Consider the following 23865-nt stretch of genomic DNA (forward strand, 5'->3'; position numbering starts at 1 on the left):
CATGTTGGAATATTTGCAAAGAGGTCATATTGAGGAGGGAGCCATTGTTTTCTGCTGCACCAGGTTCAAGTTGCAGGAAAAGAGATTCCACCTCAACATGAGGAACAGCTGAACCAGGCTCTTCGACAATCTTGTAAAAGAGTCTGGTAGAGCCTCCTTCTATGGAGGTTTTTAAGCAGTAGCTGGATGGTCATCTATCAGGAGGGCTTGGATTGTGTCTTCCTTTATGGCAGAATGGAGTTGGATAACCATTGGGGACCACTTCCAACTGTAGGCTTCTATGATTCAAGTTTTCCTGGAGAGGCCTTTGGCCTGAGACACCACCTACAAGCCACTCTAAACTCCTTCGCAGAAGCATACGAGAAGCTCGGCCTGTCATTGAATATCGAGAAAACCAAAGTGCTCTTCCAGCAGTCACCAACCAACCCCTCTGCAATGCCAGAAAGACAGCTTAATGGTGTCACATTAGAAAATGTTGACCATTTCCGCTCCCTTGGCAGACACCTCTCCACCAAAGTCAACATCGACACCGAAATACAACACTGCCTGAGCTCTGAGAGTGCAGCATTTTTCTGAATGAAGCAGAGAGTGTTTGAGGACCAGGACATCCATAGGATACCAAAGTGCTTGTCTATAAAGCTATTGTCCTCCCAACCCTGCTACACGCCTGCGAAACGTGGACTGTCTACAGACATCACATGCAACTCCTGGAACAATTCCATCAGCGCTGCCTCCGGAAAATCCTGCAAATCTCTTGGGAAGACAAGTGGACAAACGTCAGTGTGCCGGAAGAAGCAAAGACCACCAGCATTGAAGCGATGGTCCTTCAACATCAACTCCGCCGGACCGGCCATGTTGTCTGGATGCCCAACCACCGTTGCTCTACTCCGAACTCCAGAACGGAAAACTGAATGTTGGTGGGCAGGAAAAGAGATTGAAAGATGGGCTCAAAGCCAACCTTAAAAACTCTGGCATAGACACCGAGAACTGGGAAGCCCTGGCCCTTGAGCACTCCAGCTGGAGGTCAGCTGTGACCAGCAGTGCTGCAGAATTTGAAGAGGTACGAATGGAGGGCGAAAGAGAGAAATGTGCCAAGAGGAAGGTGCGTCAAGCCAACCCCGACCGAGACCGCCTTCCACCTGGAAACCAATGCCCTCACGAAGGGAGAAGATGCAGGTCAAGAATAGGGATCCACCAGAAAACTGATCCTGGAAGGCTATCCTATTCAGCCAATGAGGGATCGCCTAAGTAAGTAATTAAGTAAGTACATCCCCATCTCTGCTTCCTTCTCTCCCGACTCCTTCCAGCCCAGTCCTTGGCTCTCACCTGTGGCCGAAAACCACGCTGTGAACTCCTGCAGCCTGCTGGACAGCCTCCTTCTCCGCTTGGTGCCGGGCACATCCTCCGTTCCTCGGGGCAACGAGAAGGGACGGCCTGGAGCAAGGAGACATGGGTGAGTTATGCTTTATTGACTTTGTAATGATCGTATGTTCATGCCGTTGTTTTTAATTGATTTAAATGTTTTATGATTTTTTGAGCATTGAATTTTTGCCACTATAAACCACTTTGAGTCGCCCGTGGGCTGAGAAAAGCGGTATATAAATACAGTAAATAAATAAATAGATAATACATGGTCAAGTGGTCCCTGGTCAAAAAAAAAAAAAAAGGTTGCGAACCACTGATTTACAAGAAGGTTTCCATAACACAAATAGCTTTACATGGAGCAGCCTTCACACTGGAGCTTTCTCACACGAGGCTTCTCTCACACTGAAGTTGACCTCATACTTCTCAGGACACCACTAGCTTTGGCCCACTCTTTCAATGGTTGACTCACACTTTGGTAATCAAAAATACCCAGTTAATTTTTAATATTTCTGGCAGGACATCCTGCTATAACACATTTTGCTCTAGTTTTTCAATGAATGTCTCATGGAGTCTCAACTGATTCAATGAAGTTTGTGGCAGCCACAAAAAAAGAAAAAACAAACAAAGTTCCTGGAGGAGAATGATGACTTTCAAAGTAAGGAGTGCACAATTAAACAAGAAATAACACTTTCCAACAAAAAAGAGAATTTTTTTCTGTGCCAGTAGGCTGCTAGGAATTGTGGGAGTTGAAGTCCAAAACACCTGGAGGGCCCAATTTTGCCCTTGCCTGCCCTAAGGCCTCTTTAGGAAGCCTTGCAATTTCCACCTGCTCCCCCAGCCTCTGACCCTCCTCCTCCTTCCCTCCGTGTACCTTTCTTGGAGGGCTTGTCCTCCGAAGAGCTGAAGGGGTCCAGGCTTTGCCAGGGGTCCCGCACCTCCTGAGGAAGAGGAAGAGACGCTGAGATGAGGAAAGCATGGCCACAAGTGTTGCAGCAACAAACAGAAGAGGAACAATATATTGTCGAAGGCTTTAATGGCCAGAATCACTGGGTTGTTGCAGGTTTTTCGGACTATAAGGCCATGTTCTAGAGGCATTTTCTCCTGACGTTTCGCCTGCATCTGTGGCAAGCATCCTCAGAGGTAGTGAGGTCTGTTGGAACTAGGAAATTGGGTTTATATACCTGTGGAATTATGTCCAGGCTGGGACAAAGAACTCTTGTCTGCTGGAGCTAGGTAGGAATGTTTCATCTGACCACCTTGATTAGCATTTGATGGCCTGGCAGTTATTCAGTGTGGCTTGTTAGTGCCTGGGGCAATCTTTTGTTTGGAGGTGATGAGATGTTTTAGATTGTTTCCTCTCTGTTGTTTTGCTGTTGTGATTTTAGAGCTTTTTAATACTGGTAGCCAGATTTTGTTCATTTTCATGATTTCCTCCTTTCTGTTGAAATTGTCCACATGCTTGTGGATTTCAGTGGCTTCTCTGTGTAGTCTGACATGGTGGTTGTTGGAGTGGCCCAGCATTTCTGTGCTCGATGCAGCTGTGGACAAGTCTACATAGGGACCACCAAACGCAGTGTTGCCCAAACACGCATCAAGGAACATGAAAGGCACTGCAGACTACTTCAACCAGAGAAGCCAGCCATAGCAGAGCACCTGATGAACCAGCCTGGACACAGCAGATTATTGGAGAACACAGAAATGCTGGACCACTCTCACAACCACCATGTCAGGCTACACAGAGAAGTCATTGAAATCCCTGGAGGCACAGCGGGTTAAACCGCTGAGCTGCTGAACTTGCTGACCAAAATGTTGGTGGTTCGACTCTGTGGAGTGGGGTGAGCTCCTGCTGTTAGCCCCAGCGTCTGCTAAACTAGCAGTTTGAAAACATGCAAATGTGAGTAGATCAATAGGCACCGGCCCTGCGGTAAGGTAAAGGTCCTCCATGCAGTCATGCTGGCCATATGACTTTGGAGGTGTCCATGGACCCACCATGAATAAATAATAAATAAATAATAAACATTTATTATGGTCAATGACCAGCATCAAAAAGGTACAAATGACAGTGTGTGCAAGTGTCAGAATATGCACACATGTACAAGCACATATACAGAAGTATACAAGCGTCAGGTTACACACACATCCGTATATCAGGAAACAATGTTAAAACAGAGTTTAAAACCCAATATTGAATCAGGTAATTAAAATGGTGTTAAACATTTAAATACTAAAATATCAATGGTAAAATATATGTTAAAACTTTCTAAGTCTGTGTCAGCCTCTTGGGGCGACAAGCCATAGCTGCTGCACAGAAGCTAGCCACCCTGACAGTGACCTTGGGGTGTTGGTCAGACAGGCCCTTGAGCGCTCCAGCTGGAGGACAGCTGTGACCAGCAGTGCTGCAGAATTTGAGGAGGCACGAGTGGAGGGTGAAAGAGAGAAACGTGCCAGGAGGAAGGCGCGTCAAGCCAACCCCGACCGGGACCGCCTTCCACCTGGAAACCAATGCCCTCACTGCGGAAGAAGATGCAGAGCAAGAATAGGGCTCCACAGCCACATACGGACCCACAAGGAAATCCATAATGGAAGACCATCTTACTCGTCCAACGAGGGATCGCCTAAGTAAGTAAGGTCAGACAGGAGATAATCTGTATAAAACCTTGCAGATCTTCCTGGTAGACTTTCTAAAATTGGATTTATAAAATGTTTACGAAGGTCACGGTAAAAAGAGATGTACAACAAAACGTGCTCCACAGTTTCCACTGTCTCGTCCTCACAGGGACATAGGCGCTCATTGTATGGTACTTTGTTGTATCTTCCCTCCAATACAGCAGAAGGGAGTACATTGTATTTAGCCAAAGAGAACGCCTTCCTATGTTTAGGGATAGTTAGATTGCCTAGATACTCTGCAGGTAGCAGTGCCCTTCCATTATCTTTAAAGACTGGAAGAAAAGAGGCTGCGCTTAGATAGTTTTGCAGCTCAGTGTCCCAGATACGCTGTCGTATGTTTTCTTTGGCTTTTGTATAGCCCATGGTCAGAATGGTATTAACTGAGAATCCAAGGTTTAGGATTTCCTCTTGAACTATCTTTTTCCACCTTGATTGGAATAGATCATCAAGGGTCAATGGAGCCAAACCTTTGGGCAAAAATATTAGTTTTAACCGAAGATTTAATTTATACAACCAGATGGGAGACTCAACAGAGATCTGACCTGTCTCCAAAAGTGAAATTACGTTACGCACACAGCTTGGGAGGCCAAGGATGCTTCTTATAATTTTTGTCTGGATGGTTTCTAAGGCCTTGACACTTTTAAGTGCACACAGTTGTGCTCCATATAACATTTGAGGCAGAATCTTAGCATTGAAAACTTGAATTGCTGAAAATACATGCTGGCCACCTTTTCCATAAAAAAAAAAAAATGATAAAAGTGAGTTGTAACTCCTATGGACCCACCAGAGTCAGACACAACTAGACTTAAATGTCAGGGGAAAACCTTTAATATATTTTTGTTGTGCTAGAATCATAGAATCATAGAATCAAAGAGTTGGAAGAGACCTCCTGGGCTATCCAGTCCAACCCCATTCTGCCAAGAAGCAGGAATATTGCATTCAAATCACCCCCGACAGATGGCCATCCAGCCTCTGCTTAAAAGCTTCCAAAGAAGGAGCCTCCACCACACTCCGGGGCAGAGAGTTCCACTGCTGAACGGCTCTCACAGTCAGGAAGTTCTTCCTCATGTTCAGATGGAATCTCCTCTCTTGTAGTTTGAAGCCATTGTTCCGCGTCCTAGTCTCCAAGGAAGCAGAAAACAAGCTTGCTCCCTCCTCCCTGTGGCTTCCTCTCACATATTTATACATGGCTATCATATCCCCTCTCAGCCTTCTCTTCTTCAGGCTAAACGTGCCCAGTTCCTTAAGCCGCTCCTCATAGGGCTTGTTCTCCAGACCCTTGATCATTTGAGTCGCCCTCCTCTGGACACATTCCAGCTTGTCAATATCTCTCTTGAATTGTGGTGCCCAGAATTGGACACAATATTCCAGATGTGGTCTAACCAAAGCAGAATAGAGCATGGGGAGCATTACTTCCCTGGATCTTGACACTAGGCTCCTCTTGATGCAGGCCAAAATCCCATTGGCTTTTTTTGCCGCCACATCACATTGTTGGCTCATGTTTAACTTGTTGTCCACGAGGACTCCAAGATCTTTTTCACACGTACTGCTCTCGAGCCAGGCATTGTCCCCCATTCTGTATCTTTGCATTTCATTTTTTCTGCCAAAGTGGAGTATCTTGCATTTGTCACTGTTGAACTTCATTTTGTTAAACATTTAAGAAGCAAATAGCGAGTACAGTTATAATGTATTTAAAAACACAAAGTTAAAAACCGGGCTCCCAGGGGGAGTCAGAACTCAAAAGGAAGGATTTAAAAGCACCAAAAAGGCTCAATGTTTTGTTTTTTTTTGAGGAAAACATCAGAAAACGAAAACACAGTTTCAAGTGTTTGTTGCTACTGCATTTCCTACCTTGATGCGCTCCCTGGCCTCCAGGGCCGGGGGTCTCTCCCGCAGCATGTACCCTTGTCTCTGGGGGGCGCTCTGGAAGAGAAGGGGAAGAGCAAGGATGTCACAAGAGCTAGGAAGACCCCCCTGGGAAGTAACAGCATTTTAGAAGTGAAGAGTCATCGACACTTGCATCTAGAGCAACGTTTCTCAACCTGGGGGTCGGGACCCCTGAGGGGGGGGGGGGTCGCGAGAAGGTGTCAGGAGGGGTCACCAAAGACCATCAGAAAACATTGATGGTTGGCCATGGGAGTTCTGTGTGGGAGGTTTGTCGCAATACTATTCTTTGGAATGCTCTTTGATTGTAGGTGAACTATAAATCCCAGCGACAGCAACTCCCAAAAGTCAAAGGTTTACTTTCCCCAAACGCCACCAGTGTTTACATTTGGGCATATGGAGTATTTATGCCAAGTTTGATTGAGTTCTATCATTGTTTGGGTCTACAGCAATCTCTGGATGTAGGTAAACTACAACTCCCAAATCCAAGGACAATGCCCTCCAAACCTGTCTAGTGTTTTCTGTTGGTCATGGGGGGTTCAGCGGGGAAGTTTGGCCCAATTCTATCGTTGGTGGGGCTCAGAATGCTCTTTGATTGTAGGTGAACTATAAATCCCAGTAACTACTCCCAAAATATCAAGGTCTATTTTCCCCAAACTCCACCAGTGTTTATTTATTTATTTATTTACTTTGCTTATATACCGCTATTGAGTATTTGTGCCAAGTTTGGTCCAGATTGTTTGAGTCCACAATGCTCTCTGGATGTAGGTGAACTACAACTCCCAAACTCAAGCTCAATGCCCACCAAACCCTTCCAGGCTTTTCTGTTGGTTGTTGGAGTTTTGTGTGCCAAGTTTGGTTCAGCTCCATCGTTGGTGGGGTTCAGAATGCTCTTTCATTGTAGGTGAACTATAAATCCCAGTAACTACTCCAAAATATCAAGGTCTATTTTCCCCAAACTCCACCAGTGTTTATATTTGGGCATATTGAGTATTGAACCCAAGCATTGAGCATTGAACCCAAGCTCAATGCTCATCAAACCCTTCTAGTATTTTCTGTTGGTCATGGGAGTTCAGTGTGCTAAAATTGTTTCCATTACATTATTGGTGGAGTTCAGAATGCTCTTTCATAGAATCATAGAATCATAGAATCAAAGAGTTGGAAGAGACCTCATGGGCCATCCAGTCCAACCCCCTGCCAAGAAGCAGGAATATTGCATTCAAATCACCCCTGACAGATGGCCATCCAGCCTCTGCTTAAAAGCTTCCAAAAAAGGAACCTCCACCACAGTCCGGGGCAGAGAGTTCCACTGCTGAACGGCTCTCACAGTCAGGAAGTTCATCCTAATGTTCAGATGGAATCTCCTCTCTTGTAGTTTGAAGCCATTGTTCCGTGTCCTAGTCTCCAAGGAAGCAGAAAACAAGCTTGCTCCCTCTTCCCTGTGGCTTCCTCTCACATATTTATCTTTGATTGTAGGTGGACTATAAATCCCAGCAACTACAACTCTCAAATGACAAAAATCAACTACAACTCCCAAATGCCAAATTTGGTCCAGTGGATGAAAATACATCCTGCATATCAGATATCTATATTACATTAGCAAAATTACAGTTATGAAGTAGCAACAAAAATAATGTAATGGTTGGGGGTCATCACAACAGGAGGAACTGTACTAAGGGGTCACGGCATTAGGAAGGTTGAGAACCACTGACCTAGAGAGCAATCAGGGACAGAAGGGACCCTGTGGGGAAAGCCTCCTGCCTTGTTTTCACCTTTTTCCTTGATCTATGGGACTCAAGGTGTTCTGCTTCCTGCCATTTTCCCCCTTCATCTCCTCCTTCTCCTTCTTCCCAAAATTATTTAGTATGCTTCCATTTCCCTTTGTTTGAAAAGGAGCATCATGAGATTCTCCTCTGCCTCAATATGGCTGACACATGGAGACAAGAGTCAGCAACATTAAAATCTGACCGAAAGGTCATGAGTTCAAGGCGAGCCCGAGTCGGAGTAAGCTCCCGACCATTTGTGTAGCTTGCTGTCGACCTTTGCAGCCTGAAAGACAGTTGAATCTGTCAAGCCCCCACCCTAGCTGGGTCTTTCTTAAAACCTGGCTCTTCCATTGTGCTTTTGGAGAATGACCACTCAACCCATCTGGAGCAATCTTTTGTTGAGAGGTAATTAGATGTCCTTGTTTGTTTCCTCATCTAATCACCTCTCAACAAAAGATTCCCCCAGGCACTGCCAGGCAATCAAATGCTAATCAAGGTGGTCAGTTGAAACATTCACACCTAGCTCCAGCAGACAAGAGTCCTTTGTCCCACCCTGGTCCTTCCACAGAGATATAAACCCTTTTTCCTAGTTCCAACAGACCTCACTACCTCTGAGGGTGCTTGCCATAGATGCAGGCGAAACGTCAGGAGAAAATGCCTCTAGAACATGGCCATATAGCCCGGAAAAACCTACAACAACCCTATATGTGCATTGTGATCCGACCTGAGTCCCCTGAGGGGTGAGAAGGGCAAAATATAAATACTGTAAATAAATAAATAAATAAATAAGTCGGAAGAGACCCCCAAGGGCCATCCAGTCCAACCCCCTTCTTTCTGCCGCACAGGAAAAGTGCACTCAAAGACCTCCCAGAAGATGGCCATCCAGTCTCTGCTTAAAAGCCTCCAAAGAAGGAGTCTCCATTGGACTTGGAAGCAGTGAGTTCCACTGCTGAACAGCTCAGGATGCTCTTCTCCGTGTTTTATGGATTTTAAATATATATATACATACATAGAAACATACAATCTTCCTAATTCAACAATCGAAATGCAAGTATTATTTCCCCAGTCCCACAACCTCCCCATTCTTACCTATGAACCCCCACCCTTGTACAATTGGTATCTGGAACCCCAGGTTTCGGCGGTGACCAGGGGAGCATTTGCACAGTTAAAGCTTGTGCGCCAGCTGCGCCCGTACCTTGGGAAGTCTGACTTGGCCACGGTAGTCCACGCTCTGGTTACATCCCGTCTAGACTACTGCAACGCTCTCTACGTGGGGTTGGCCTCGAAGACTGCCCGGAAGCTTCAATTGGTTCAATGTTCGGCAGCCATGATACTAACAGGAGTGGCACTCAGGGAGCATACAACTCCTCTGCTCAGCCAGCTCCACTGGCTACCAATTTGCTACCAGGCACAATTCAAAGTGCTGGCTTTGGCCTATAAAGCCCTAAACAGTTCTGGCCCAAGTTACCTATCCGAACGTATCTCCGCCTATGAACCCACCAGGACTCTAAGATCTTCTGGGGGGGCCCTGCTCTCAATCCCGCCTGCATCACAGGCACGTTTGGCGGGGACGAGAGACAGGGCCTTCTCAGTGGTGGCCCCTCGGCTGTGGAACGCCCTTCCCATGGACGTTAGATCTGCCCCCTCTTTAATGGTGTTTCGAAGAAAACTGAAAACCTGGCTATTTGAACAGGCGTTTGGATAAATAGTGCAATGAATACAATGAATATAGAAAAACGGAATTTATGGATGACGAGATGGATCATGATTCTAGTTACGAGATGTTAATGTGTTGTTATTGATATGTAAGTTCTTATTATATTGTGGTGTTAATTGTTTTTAAATAGTGTATGTTGTTAGCATTGAATTTTTGCTCTTGTTGTGAACCGCGTTGAGTCGCCTACGGGCTGAGAAACTGCGGTATACAAATAAAGTAAATAAATAAATAAATAAATAATCTGACTAAATACTATTTTCCCCACTGTAAATAATAATAATAATAATAATAATAATAATAATAATAATAATAGTTGGATCAGCACGTATTATTTGCCGATGCATGACACAGTCCTGGACACTTGGGAAGTGTTCAGTATGTGATCCAGTCAAAAGCCAGCATTGGGATCTTGTTTGCTGTGGACTCATCTTGTTGTGTATTGAATAATATCAATTTCCCCTCCGGTTTCCTCCCATGAGCCCCTGTACAGCCCTGCCTGCGCTGTGCTCTCCTCTGCCATAGAGACCAAACTATTCCTAGACGACAAGGCTTCCTTTCCATACCATCTGTCTGGCCACGTGCTCCTCGGCATCCTCGGGAGGGGCATCCAGGGATCGCTCCAGAAGGTCCGGCAGGACGCCATCGCAGCCGCCATCGTTCTCACAGAAAGCGTCGTCCCCTCCTGCGTTTGGAGAAGAAGGAAGAACAAGGTGAGCCCAGCCCTGCAAAGGAGCCCGGCCTTGCTCTGCATTTCCAAGCGCAGGAAAGCGTGCCAAAGCCAGTATTTGGCCTCGCAGGAAGTTAATGCTACGAGCCATTCTGAGAAGGTAGAGCCTAAATTAATCCTAATTCACAAGCTTCAAAGAATCTGTAAGGTTTGCATGTGTATGTGGAGAGAAATACACAAGCGCACTGATGTGAGCAGGTATAATATAGACTGCCACATTGTGAAAGGTGTATCAAAGCACTGGATACCGAATCTAACATAAAGGATACGGTCAATAAAAGTCTGTTGGAGCAGGTAAGAAATATGTCAGTGTGTGTGTCAACTGTAAAATAAGATACACAATTGAAGGGAGATGTTGCCTCTAAGCTGGAATGTGTCCAGAGGAAGGCAACTAAAAGGATCAAAGGTCTGGAGAACAAGCCCTATGAGGAGCGGCTTAAGGAGCTCGGCATGTTTCGCTTGCAGAAGAGAAGGCTGAGAGGAGATATGATAGCCATGTATAAATATGTGAGAGGAAGCCACAGAGAGGAGGAGGGAGCAAGCTTCCTTTCTGCTTCCTTGGAGACTAGGACACGGAACAATGGCTTCAAACTACAAGAGAGGAGATTCCATCTGAACATTAGGAAGAACTTCCTGACTGTGAGAGCCGTTCAGCAGTGGAACTCTCTGCCCCGGAGTGTAGTGGAGGCTCCTTCTTTGGAAGCTTTTAAGCAGAGGCTGGATGGCCATCTGTCAGGGGTGATTTGAATGCAACATTCCTGCTTCTTGGCAGAATGGGGTTGGACTGGATGGCCCATGAGGTCTCTTCCAACTCTTTGATTCTATGATTCTATGATTAAGATACACAAATGAAGGGGGAAGTTGCCTCTAAGCTGGAATGTGTCCAGAGGAAGGCAACTAAAAGGATCAAAGGTCTGGAGAACAAGCCCTATGAGGAACGGCTTAAGGAGCTAGGCATGTTTAGCTTCCAGAAGAGAAGACTGAGAGGAGATATGATAGCCATGTATAAATATGTGAGAGGAAGCCACAGGGAGGAGGAGGGAGCAAGCTTGTTTTCTGCTTCCTTGGAGAACTAGGACGCAATGGAACAATGGATTCAAACTACAACAACTTAAATCTAGAAATAGTTTTCTAAGATCTACAGAGACACTCGCTGGAACACCTCAGCAAACGAGAGTCCAAAAGTGGCAGGCTCAAACCCAGAACCTCAATCAATGGCTGATACCAAATGAGAGACTCCCCCCTGAGCACACAGAAGACAGGACGACTTGGAAGGCGCTGAACAGACTGCGCTCTGGCATCACGAGATGCAGAGCCAACCTCCAGAAATGGGGCCACAAAGTGGAATCCTCGATATGCAAATGTGGAGAGGAGAAAACCACTGACCACCTGCTGCAATGCCACCTGAGCCCTGCCACATGCACAAGGGAGGACCTTCTCACAGCAACACCGGAAGCACTCCAAGGGGCCAGATACTGGTCAAAAGACATTTAACCAACTACCAAACTCACAAATACTGTATTTTATCTGTTTGTTTGCTTTGTTCTGTTAGAAATGTAGTATAATTGACTGGTTGATCTGACACGACAAATAATTCAAACTACAAGAGAGGAGATTCCATCTGAGCATGAGGAAGAACTTCCTGACTGTGAGAGCCGTTCAGCAGTGGAACTCTCTGCCCCGGAGTGTGGTGGAGGCTCCTTCTTTGGAGGCTTTGAAACAGAGGCTGGGTGGCCATTTGTCAGGGGTGATTTGAATGCAATATTCCTGCTTCTTGGCAGAATGGGGTTGGACTGGATGATGGCCCAGGAGGTCTCTTCCAACTCTAGGATTCCTTGGATTCTATGACTAAAATGATCAATGGTCTGGAGAACAAGCCCTATGAGGAGCGGCTTAAGGAGCTGGGCATGTTTAGCCTGAAGAAGAGAAGGCTGAGAGGAGATATGATAGCCATGTAGAAATATGTGAGAGGAAGCCACAGGGAGGAGGAGGAGGGAGCAAGCTTGTTTTCTGCTTCCCTGGAGACTAGGACGCAATGGAACAATGGCTTCAAACTACAAGAGAGGAGATTCCATCTGAACATGAGGAAGAACTTCCTGAATGTGAGAGCTGTTCAGCAGTGGAACTCTCTGCCCTGAAGTATGGTGGAGGCTCCTTCTTTGGAGGCTTTGAAACAGAGGCTGGATGGCCATCTGTCAGGGGTGATTTGAATGCAATATTCCTGCTTCTTGGCAGAATGCGGTTGGACTGGATGATGGCCCAGGAGGTCTCTTCCAACTCTAGGATTCCTTGGATTCTATGACTAAAATGATCAAGGGTCTGGAGAACAAGCCCTATGAGGAGCGGCTTAAGGAGCTGGGCATGTTTAGCCTGAAGAAGAGAAGGCTGAGAGGAGATATGATAGCCATGTATAAATATGTGAGAGGAAGCCACAGGGAGGAGGAGGAGGGAGCAAGCTTGTTTTCTGCTTCCCTGGAGACTAGGACGCAATGGAACAATGGCTTCAAACTACAAGAGAGGAGATTCCATCTGAACATGAGGAAGAACTTCCTGACTGTGAGAGCCGTTCAGCAGTGGAACTCTCTGCCCTGGAGTGTGGTGGAGGCTCCTTCTTTGGAGGCTTTGAAACAGAGGCTGGATGGCCATCTGTCAGGGGTGCTTTGAATGCAATATTCCTGCTTCTTGGCAGAATGGGGTTGGACTGGATGGCCCATGAGGTCTCTTCCAACTCTAGAATTCTAGGATTCTATGAAATGGATTCAAATTTCAGGACAAGAGATTCCACCTGACTATTAGGAAGACCTTCCTGATGGTCAGAGCAGTTCAGCAGAGGTATATGCTGCAGCCTGGAAGCCTGGTGGAGTCTCTTCCTCTTGAAGTTTTAAAGAGGCTGGATGGCCATCTGCCAGGGGTGCTTTGATTCTATGTTCCTGCATAGCAAGGGGCTATTTGGTCAGGGATTTTGATCCAAAGCTCACCTCCATCATCAGAGAAGTCCAGGGCAAGGATGGGCGTGTTACATATGCTGCCTTCCAGAGGCGTGGCTCCTGTTGCAGGGACGAGGCTCTGGACTCCTGCAAGGAAGAAAGCCACGACTGAGAAATCCACTCAAAGGTAATCTTAGCACATACACACACCTTCCTTTTAACTATCAACATGGTTGCAAATAGAAGTCAGAGCCATAGCTGTGTCAGTCTGGAAAATCATATGCAAAGGCATCAGTTATTTCCTTAGAGCAGGCACGGGCCAACTTTGGCCCTCCTCCAGGTGTTTTGGAACTAGATCAAAATTCCAAAAGCAATACTATAAAAACCTGGAACCTGTTAGCATTTCACTAACCGTACTTGGAAACTAGAAGCCTCTGGGAATGCAGGCCATGGGAAACGGGAAACCTGCCAAGGTATTGCCTCAGTCTAAACAATGCTTGATCTAACGAGACAACCCGGGGGGAGACACTTTAAACTAAAGAAACTGTTTCGGGACACGCCTCCAGGCTTTGCAGCCTGTGCCTCCCTTTCCTTTAATCTGCTTGACCTTCGCAGACTCTGCGATTCACTCCTGTTTTTCCAAATCTGTCCTTTTCTATCCTCATTTTTTTAAAAAGGCAGGTGCTAGCTCCTCTGGAGAGCTTTCACCGCCTGAATCTGAAACATTCTCATCAGGATGTGCAGTTTCACTTTCCAAGCCACTGACCTCAGAATCAACCGTTTCCAAACCATCAGGGAAAAAATACATGTTCAGTATCCTGTTCAGTTGCATCAGGAAATACAATCAGAGAATCAGGTTCAGGTTCACACGCAGGCTGAACCCCAACACGCAGTCCAACCTAATCCAATAGTAAAGTGCATTTTGAGGACATATTTTCCTTATTCCAGGAAGGCACACTGGAACAGCCACGTTTTCAGGCTCCTCCTAAAGACTGCCAGTGTTGGGGCATGCCTGATGTCCTTGGGAAGTGAATTCCAGAGTTGGGGGGCCACCACCGAGAAGGCCCTTTCCCTCGTCCTCATCAATCGCGCCTGCGAAGGAGGCGGGAGCATGAGCAGGGCCTCTCCAGAAGATCGGAGATCAAAGATAAGACATAGTAAGAAAGACTAGATGTGTTGATAAGAACTTTGTACACTGCCAATTGTCCCTTCTCCCTCTCTTCAACTCCCTCCTTCCCTTGGCTGTTAGAAATTGTGGAAACTGAGGTTCAAAACACCTGGAGGAGGGCCAAAGTTTGGCCCGCGCCTGCCATAAGTGAACAAGGGCAGTGGGTGGGTGGTCCTTACCCATGGATTGGCACTCTCTGTCGCGCCTGGGTGGGCACTGGGTGGGCGAGAGGTCCGCCAGCTGCAGCATGAAGGTGCCGTTGACGTGCGGGGTGTAGGTGTTCATGCGGAAGTCCCTCCGGCTGGCCAGCATCTCCCCTTTCTGGCTGCGGGGGGAGAGAAGGGGGGCCAGGCAGAGATAAAGCAAGCAGCACACACCCTCAGCACACCTGGCAATGATCGCCACCTTCCTTCCTGATCCTTACCTGAAGAGAGGGTTGCCCTTCTTTTCGGCCTCCTCTGGTGGGACCAAGGCCATCGGCGTCAAAGGCACAATGTTGACTGACTAGAAAGACAAGGCAAAGTTGATGGAGAAAGGACATTTTTTTGCTTTTTAAGTCTCTTCTACTGTATTGTCGAAGGCTTTCATGGCCGGAATCACTGGGTTGTTGTAGGTTTTTTTGGGCTGTATGGCCATGGTCTAGAGGCATTCTCTCCTGATGTTTTGCCTGCATCTATGGCAAGCAACCTCACTACCTCTAGACTGGATTACTGCAATGCACTCTACGTGGGGCTGCCCTTAAAAACAGCCCGGAAATTTCAGATGATTCAACAGGCGGCAGCCAGGCTGTTAACTGGGGCTCCTTACAGGGAGCGGTCATCCCTCCTGTTCAAGGAGCTCCACTGGCTGCCGTTCATTTTCTGGTCCCAATTCAAGGTGCAGGTTCTTACCTACAAAGCTCTGAACGGTTTGGGACCTGCCTACCTGCGTGACCACATCTCTGTATACAAACCCACACGATCCCTTCGATCATGCGGAGAGGCCCTGCTCTCGATCCCACCTGCATCACAGGCGCGATTGGTGGGAACAAGAGAGAGGGCCTTTTCAGTGGTGGCCCCTCAACTCTGGAACTCACTCCCTAAAGACATCAAGACAGGCCGCAACCCTGGCAGTCTTCAGGGGGAGCTTGAAGACGTGGCTGTTCCAGTGTGCCTTCCGGAATAATGATCCCATAGCACTTTGTCCTCCAAAGCACTTTACATTTCTTTAGGTCTGCTCGTATGCCCTGCCACAAACACCGCTATCACCTTTCGTCCATGCCCCAGCATTATTTCCAATTTTAACTCTACATTTGGCCTTCTCACTGTTTTTAATTGTGTGTTGTCTTATTGATAATGTTGTGTATTTTATTGTCTATGTTTTTTAATTGCTTGTATTGTTGTAATTATTGCTTGTATTGTTGTGTAAGCTGCACCGAGTCCCTTGGGGAGATGGTGGCGGGGTACAAATAAAGTGTTATTATTATTATTATTATTATTATTATTATTATTATAGATGCATGCAAAATGTCAGGAGAGAATGCCTCTAGACCAGGGGTCCTCAAACTTTTTAAACAGAGGGCCAGGTCATAGTCAAACTGTTGGAGGGCGGATTATAATTTGAAAAACAAAAAGAATGAATTCCAATACACAGTGCACATATCTCATTTGTAGTGCAAAAAACCACTTAAAAATACAATAATTAAAATGAAGAACAATTTCAACAAATATAAAATTATTAGTATTTCAATGGGAAGTGTGGGCCTACTTTTGGCTGATGAGACAGGATTGTTGACGTTGTTGTGTGCTTTCAAGTCATTTCAGACTTAGGTTGACCCTGAGCGAGGGCCAGGTAAATGACCTTGGAGGGCCGCATCCGGCCCCCGGGCCATAGTTTGAGGACCCCTGCTCTAGACCATGGCCATACAGCCCGAAAAAACCTACAACAACCTCTTCTAATGTGTTTTTCAATATTTTTATGAGTGATGGTCACTCATTGGCCTGAGAGGTGTCTTGTGTCCAAATCTGGTGTCAATTCGTCCAGTGGTTTTTGAGTTACGTTAATCCCACAAACGAACATTACATTTTTATTTATATAGATTGTATAGCAGGCATAGACAAACTTTGGCCCTCCGGGTCTTTTGGACTTCAACTCCCACAATTCCTACTGGCTGTTAGGAATTGTGGGAATTGAAGTCCAGAAACACCTGGAGGATAAAGGTTTGTGCAGGCCTGCTGCATAGTGACAATAATAAAAATGCAAAACATGCTCCCCTTGCCATTTTTTGAGCATGAATTTTAAACTCAGTGTCCTGTGTTTTTAATCTCTGTCCTTTGTGTGTTGTGGTTCAGCCAGGTGAAGGTGAGGGGTTTGTGGGTTCTGTAGGTGACCAAACTGAGGAGGTTTCAGAACAAAAAAGGTTCTGTAAATGAGGGAACGGAGGGGGCTTTGGAGCAAGGTGCTGTTGCTGAGACAGAGTGTGAAAGTGGAACTGTTTTGGAATCCAACAGGCAGGGAGCGGAGGATAACATGAACTCATCCAAGGAAGCAGCCGGCTTAGAAAGAGATACCAGGCTGCTTCTTGGGGGGGGGGGGGGGGGGGGGGGGGGGAGAGATTCGGGTGCAGGAAATCAGGAGGAATCCGTGAGAATTTATTTATTTGGGTTGTTGTAGGTTTTTCCGGGCTATATGGCCATGTTCTAGAGGCATTTTCTCCTGACGTTTCACCTGCATCTATGGCAAGCATCCTCAGAGGTTGTGAGATCTGTTGGAAGTAGGAAAATGGGTTTATATATCTGTGGAAAGACCAGGGTGGGACAAAGGACTCTTGTTTGTTGGAGCTTGGTGGCCTTTTTCCTACTTAGAATCATAGAATCCAAGAGTTGGAAGAGACCTCCTGGGCCATCCAGTCCAACCCCATTCTGCCAAGAAGCAGGAATATTGCATTCAAATCATCCCTGACAGATGGCCATCCAGCCTCTGCTTAAAAGCTTCCAAAGAAGGAGCCCCCACCACACTCCGGGGCAGAGAGTTCCACTGCTGGACGGCTCTCACAGTCAGGAAGTTCTTCCTCGTGTTCAGGTGGAATCTCCTCTCTTGCAGTTTGAAGCCATGGCGCCATTGCGTCCTAGTCTCCAGGGAAGCAGAAAACAAGCTTGCTCCCTCCTCCTCCCTGTGGCTTCCTCTCACATATTTATACATGGCTATCATATCTCCTCTCAGCCTTCTCTTCTTCAGGCTAAACATGCCCAGTTCCCTAAGCCGCTCCTCATAGGGCTTGTTCTCCAGACCCTTGATCCTTTGAGTCGCCCTCCTCTGGACACATTCCAGCTTAGAGTCAATATCTCTCTTGAATTGTGGTGCCCAGAATTCCAACAGACTTCCCTACCTCTGAGGATGCTTGCCATAGATGCAGGCAAAACGTCAGGAGAGAATGCCTCTAGACGATGGCCATATAGCCCAAAAAAACTACAACAACCCTGTGTTTAATTCTGTTTTAATGTTTGCATATTTGTGTAAATGGCATAGTAATGCTTTCGTGTCAAGCTGCTTTGAGTCCCCTTTGGGGAGATAAAGCAGGGTATAAATACAAATATAATAATAGAAATAATTCAATATTGAACCATACAATGTGTTGTGCTTCCTAAGTCTTGGGATGTGGGAAGAAAGTTAGTGCTTGTTGTTACCTGCGGTCAAGCTTGCTTTGACAGATGGCAACCCTATGAACGAGAGGCCTCCACAAGTCCTGAGCATCCACTTATAGCCTTGATCGGGTCTTGCAAACATAGAAGAGCCTCTGCTTCACCCACCTGCACTATGACCTCCCTCTTTTCCTATTGTTTTCCATTGTAACCAACATTTACCATTGTCTACTGCACCAGAATTCTTGAACGTTCTCCCTAAACATGACAAATATCCCTTGAAAGCGAAGGCAAGAGTGCACAAATGACTCACACTGCGCTGCTGGTCATCCCGCAAGTCCATGCTGGCTCTGCTGGTTTCTTGGTTGTCGTCCAACGGGAGGAACTGCAAAGGCAGAAATTCCGTTAATGGCACACATTTTTGAGAGGAACAAACAGGCAGAAGAGAAGCTCAAGGCCACAGGGCATGGGTTGCAGGGACGGCTAGATCCCATATCTTCTGTTCGTTTACATTATTTCTGCTCATTGAATTTTGTTTCCAGTTCTAGGCACTACGGAGCCTGAAGGATGTTAAGTAAGAGTCCTGAACCGGTGCTTGGCAGCTGTGACGGTCTGGATGAGGGCTAAGAAACTGAAATTGAATCCAGACATTGAAACCAGGTCCTTCTGGTCAGTCGCAAGGTCAAACAGGGCATTGGGTTACAGCCTGTGCGGGATGGGGTGACACTCCCCCTGAAGGTCCAGTTCGCAGTTCTATGATTGTCAAGATCATTTTGAATTCTGCTCCAGTTCTTCTGGAGTATTGCCTCTCCCTCCCATCTCTTTAAACACAGGCTGGATGGCTATCTGTCAGGAGTGTTTTCATTAGGTATTCCTGCCTGGCAGAACTGGGGTTGGGATGGATGGCCCGGGAGGGTCCCTTCCAACTCTAGGAGCTTATGAACATGATTCCAATTGACCACTGATGCCGTGATGGGCATTCTCCACCACGGCTCTTCCACCAGGGAAGAAAACAACCCCGTCTCCAGCCCTTCCCTGCCCAGATCTCACCTCTTCCTTCTCATCAGCCGGTCCAGCACTGGCGTCCGCGTCGGCCCCATCCGCTCCCACTGACGTCGGCAGCTTATCGCGCCTGATTGGTTGGGAAGGAAAGTGAAAAACAAACAAGGAAAATGTATTGTCCAAGGATTTCATGGCCGGAATCACTGGGTTGTTGTAGGTTTTTTCGGGCTATATGGCCATGGTCTAGAGGCATTCTCTCCTAACGTTTCGCCTGCGTCTATGGCAAGCATCCTCAGAGGTAGTGAGGTCTGTTGGAACTAAGAAAGTGGGTTTATATATCTGTGGAATGACCAGGGTGGGACAAAGAACTCTTGTCTGTTGGAGCTAGGTGGGAATGTTTCAATTGACCACCTTGTTTAGAGAAAGAGGGAGGGAAGGAAAGGAGGAAAAAGAAAAGGAAGGATGGAAGCAAAAAGTGAAGGAAGGAAAGAGGTAGAGAAGGAAGGAGGGAAGGAAAGAAGAAAGGGGAAGGAAGGAAAGAGGGAGGGAAGGAAGGAGAGAAAGAGGGAGGGAAGGTTGGCCACAGCAATGCGTGTGTACAACTAAAAGTCCAATAGGACCCCTGTATCTACAGGAGATACATTCCCAGACTTTGCATGCATAGTGAAAATAGCAAACCCTGTGGAAATGCAGGATTTCCAGCCCAGGAACACCACAGAGTTACATTGAGGACCTACAAAATGCCTGGGGGTACCTTATCTTATCATAAGTGGATAAATGAAATTAAGGGATGCTTGTCCTGCAGATCCATGGAGGTTGTTCCATACAGGACCTTCCTTTCAGTTCAGAAATGAAAACTGATTTTCTTCCCGCCCCAAAAGCTTTCACTCACTTCTTGTTGGAGATGAAGTCGAGGGCCTGGTAGACCAAGGAGTAGAGGTACTCCACCTGAGAAAACAAAACAAAAGAGGATGCCAAAGGGGCAACTAATGCAGAACTGCTCCTACAGCCCAGATCCCACCATCTGGAGACAAACCCTGCAGAGAAGAAGCAAAAGACAAGCCAATGGAATCGGCCATGTTTTCTGAGAGGGAAGTCCCAGAGGGCCTGGCATCCGTATCTTTGGCTAAAGCCAATTCTCCTCGTAGTAGAAACGCTATTCCATTAGTTACACCCACATCCCTGTGCAACAGAATACCTCCTCCTCACCTTCTTACTGTAAATGCAGGCTGAACCTTGGATCAGCAGCGCCGCTTCGATAAAATTCATGGTGGTTTTGCCGCCATCAAAGGAAATACAGATCTGTTCCAGCTGCGGAATTAAAAAAATGCAAGGTCTTCACAAGGGAACCACAGAGACACATTATTATTATTATTACTATTATTATTATTATTTACAGCTTTTCTATTCCGCCCTTCTCCTCACCCCGCAGGGGACTCAGGGCGGATTACAGTGTACACATATATGGCAAACATTCAATGCCAATTTCTGACATACAAACATATACAGACATACACAGAGGCTATTGAACTTTTTCTGGCCACCAGGGGAGCTGTCGCTTTCCTCGTCCATCTGCGACGCTGATGAAGTACTTCCACATTCCCCACATGCTTTTGCTGGAGTCTTTTTTATGGCCTCATAAATTAGTTAATTTAGCCTCCCCACACTTTAAGGTGGTACCTTATTTTCCTACTTGACAGGGGCAACTGTCTTTCGGGTTGCAAAGGTCGACAACAGGCTACACAATAGTTGGAAACCCACTCCAACCCGGGCTGGCTTCGAACTCATGACCTTTTGGTCAGAGTGATCATAATGCAGCTGACACTCAGCCAGCTGCGCCTCAATCCCGGTGTCCCTCCACATTTGCAAGTTTTAGCTTTTGCAGATTCGATTATTTGCAGATTTGAGGATTAAAAAGGTTATTTCTAGAAATCCCTCCATCCTCCAAGGTGATCCTATGGTCAACTCCCTCCAGTCAGACCGGAAGGCCTAGAGATTTCTGGAGAGAAAACCTTTCTGGATCCTCCAGTTTGATTCTATGTTCAATTTCCAAGAGAAGTTGACTATTGAGTGATATGAGAAGACAAAGAAAATCCTAAAGAGGTGTTCCCTTAGTTACAAATACAGTCATTTATGTCTGCTTTTTCACTTTCGTGAAGGTTCTCCTCTGCTCCCAACCCCCAAAAATGTGGTTAGCTGACTGCATGACTCATATACTCTGAGCTGGATTGAAATTTACAATGAGTTGTGCTTTTCTGAGATGTCTCATTAGGAACTAGCTGTACTCACAATACATTGCTGTGGCCAACCTTCCCTCCCTCTTTCTCTTCTTTCTTTTTCTCCTTTCTTCCCTTTCTTTCCTTCCTTCATTCCCTTTTCTTTCTTTCTTTCTTTCTTTCTCCTTCCTTCCTTCTCTTCTTCCCTTCTATTCCCCCCCCCCCTTTTCTTTCCCTTCCTCTTTCTTCCTTCTCTACCTATTCTTGGACTGCATTTCCCAGCAGTTGGAGTTGAAGTCCAGAGGAGGGCGACTAAAATGATCAAGGGTCTGGAGAACAAGCCCTGTGAGGAGCGGCTTAAGGAGCTGGGCATGTTTAGCCTGAAGAAGAGAAGGCTGAGAGGAGATATGATGAGGGCCATGTATAAATATGTGAGAGGAAGCCACAGGGACGAGGGTGAAGATCAAGGGTCTGGAGAACAAGCCCTATGAGGAGTGGCTTAAGGAGCTGGGCATGTTTAGCCTGAAGAAGAGAAGGCTGAGAGGAGATATGATGAGGGCCATGTATAAATATGTGAGAGGAAGCCACAGGGATAAGGCTGAAGATCAAGGGTCTGGAGAACAAGCCCTATGAGGAGCGGCTTAAGGAGCTGGGCATGTTTAGCCTGAAGAAGAGAAGGCTGAGAGGAGATATGATGAGGGCCATGTATAAATATGTGAGAGGAAGCCACAGGGAGGAGGGTGAAGATCAAGGGTCTGGAGAACAAGCCCTATGAGGAGCGGCTTAAGGAGCTGGGCATGTTTAGCCTGAAGAAGAGAAGGCTGAGAGGAGATATGATGAGAGCCATGTATAAATATGTGAGAGGAAGCCACAGGGAGGAGGAGGGAGCAAGCTTGTTTTCTGCTTCCCTGGAGACTAGGACGCGGAACAATGGCTTCAAACTACAAGAGAGGAGATTCCATCTGAACATGAGGAAGAACTTCCTGACTGTGAGAGCCGTTCAGCAGTGGAACTCTCTGCCCCGGAGGGAGTGTGGTGGAGGCTCCTTCTTTGGAAGCTTTTAAGCAGAGGCTGGATGGCCATTTGTCAGGGGTGATTTGAATGCAATATTCCTGCTTCTTGGCAGAATGGGGTTGGACTGGATGGCCCATGAGGTCTCTTCCCACTCTAGGATTCTAGGATTCTATGATTCTAAGTCCAAAACACCTGGAGGGCTGAAGTTTGCTTTGTTGTCAAAAGCTTCTATGGTCGGAATCATTGGGTTGCTGTGAGTTTTCCAAATGTAATAATTAAAATTTAAAATGCTGGGCATGAATAAGGTAGGGTAAATGAAAGAAAGAGGAGGGCGCGCAGACAATCCTAATCAATATTAAAGCGCATTTGAGGACATATTGCTTAGAGTTTTCCTTATTCTGGGAAGGCACACTTGAACAACCACGTTTTCAGGCTCCTCCTAAAGACTGCCAGCGTTGGGGCATGTCTGATGTCCTTAGGGAGTGAATGAGTCGAGAGGCCACCACCGAGAAGGCTTCATGCACAAATTAAATTATTGTATACATTTTTTAAAAAAAACTCTGACATTATTTTCCATAGTGAACGGAGCAGCCACTTCTCAGGGCTGTTACAGGCATCCTGACAGTTAACACTTGGCCATGAGGCTAATAGGCTAATAGGGATTCCAAAATCTCCACACAGCTGCCAGGTCCCTGCTGTTATCAACAGACCGGATGGCACAGAGCTAACAAGGAAAGCCTTGTTAGCTCTATCAACAGAAGGGTTACAGCCTGTGTTAGACGGGGTGACACTCCCCCTGAAGACGCAGGTTCGCAGCTTGGGAGTGATCCTGGACTCATCGCTGAGCCTGGAACCCCAGGTCTCCGCAGTGGCCGGGAGAGCTTTTGCACAACTAAAACTTGTGCGCCAGCTGCGCCCGTACCTTGGGAAGTCGGAGTTGGCCACGGTGGTCCACGCTCTTGTTACATCCCGATTAGATTACTGCAACGCATTCTGCATGGGGTTGCCTTTGAAGACTGTTCGGAAACTCCAACTAGTCCAACGGGAGGCAGCCAGGCTGCTCACTGGAGCGTCATACAGGGAGCACACCACCCCCCTGTTGTGTCAGCTCCACTGGCTGCCGATCCAGTTCTGAGCACAATTCAAAGTGCTGGTTTTGACCTACAAAACCCTATACGGTTCTGGCCCAGTCTGATCAGATCTCCCTCTACGTCCCACCCCGGAGTCTAAGATCTTCTGTGGAGGCCCTGCTCTCGACCCTGCCTCTATCACAAGTGAGATTGGCGGGGACGAGGAGCAGGGCCTTCTCGGTGGTGGCCCCTCACCTGTGGAATTCACTCCCCGGGGAAATTAGATCTGCAACATCGCTCCTTTCCTTACGAAAAAACTGAAAACATGGATTTGGGACCAGGCATTCGGACAACTGGGCAGATAAAGAAAGGACTTTGACAATGGTCAGGAAATGATTAATGGAATAGAACTATGGAACTCTGAAAAACAAAACGCTGAGCATGAGAATAGTTTTTATATGATATGTTATATACTGATTGCTTTGATTGTTTTAACTGTGATAATTGTCTTAAATATGGAATTGTACATTATGTGTAATTTGTATAGGCATCGAATTGTGCCTTTTTTGTAAGCCGCCCTGAGTCCCCCCTCAGGGGTTGAGAAGGGCGGGGTAGAAGTACCCGGAATAAATAAAATAAATAAATTTGAGGCACCAATGGAGAGAGTCAGAACCCATCTGAAGGGAAGAGACCTGATGGCCTAAAAAGAAGGACTGACATGT

The 23865-nt window shown here is 46.6% G+C and overlaps 1 protein-coding gene across 2 annotated transcripts in view; it reads right to left on the reverse strand.

Moving 5' to 3' along the window:
- The window catches only part of NCAPH2 (non-SMC condensin II complex subunit H2), a 35880-nt gene that overhangs the window by 9100 nt on the left and 2915 nt on the right, over nt 1–23865 (reverse strand). For both annotated transcript variants that reach the window (XM_060776340.2, XM_067469399.1), the window contains exons 3-13: nt 20053–20154; nt 19736–19791; nt 18892–18973; nt 18155–18226; nt 14646–14725; nt 14401–14546; nt 13105–13200; nt 9963–10081; nt 5884–5955; nt 2237–2303; nt 1327–1434 (exon numbers count right to left, since the gene is read on the reverse strand). In XM_060776340.2, coding sequence (XP_060632323.2) covers nt 1327–1434; nt 2237–2303; nt 5884–5955; nt 9963–10081; nt 13105–13200; nt 14401–14546; nt 14646–14725; nt 18155–18226; nt 18892–18973; nt 19736–19791; nt 20053–20154 — 1000 coding nt within the window. The remainder of the gene's footprint in view (nt 1–1326; nt 1435–2236; nt 2304–5883; nt 5956–9962; nt 10082–13104; nt 13201–14400; nt 14547–14645; nt 14726–18154; nt 18227–18891; nt 18974–19735; nt 19792–20052; nt 20155–23865) is intronic.

The sequence above is a fragment of the Anolis sagrei genome, chromosome 5 (assembly GCF_037176765.1).
Source record: "Anolis sagrei isolate rAnoSag1 chromosome 5, rAnoSag1.mat, whole genome shotgun sequence".
NCBI classification, from domain to species: domain Eukaryota; kingdom Metazoa; phylum Chordata; class Lepidosauria; order Squamata; family Dactyloidae; genus Anolis; species Anolis sagrei.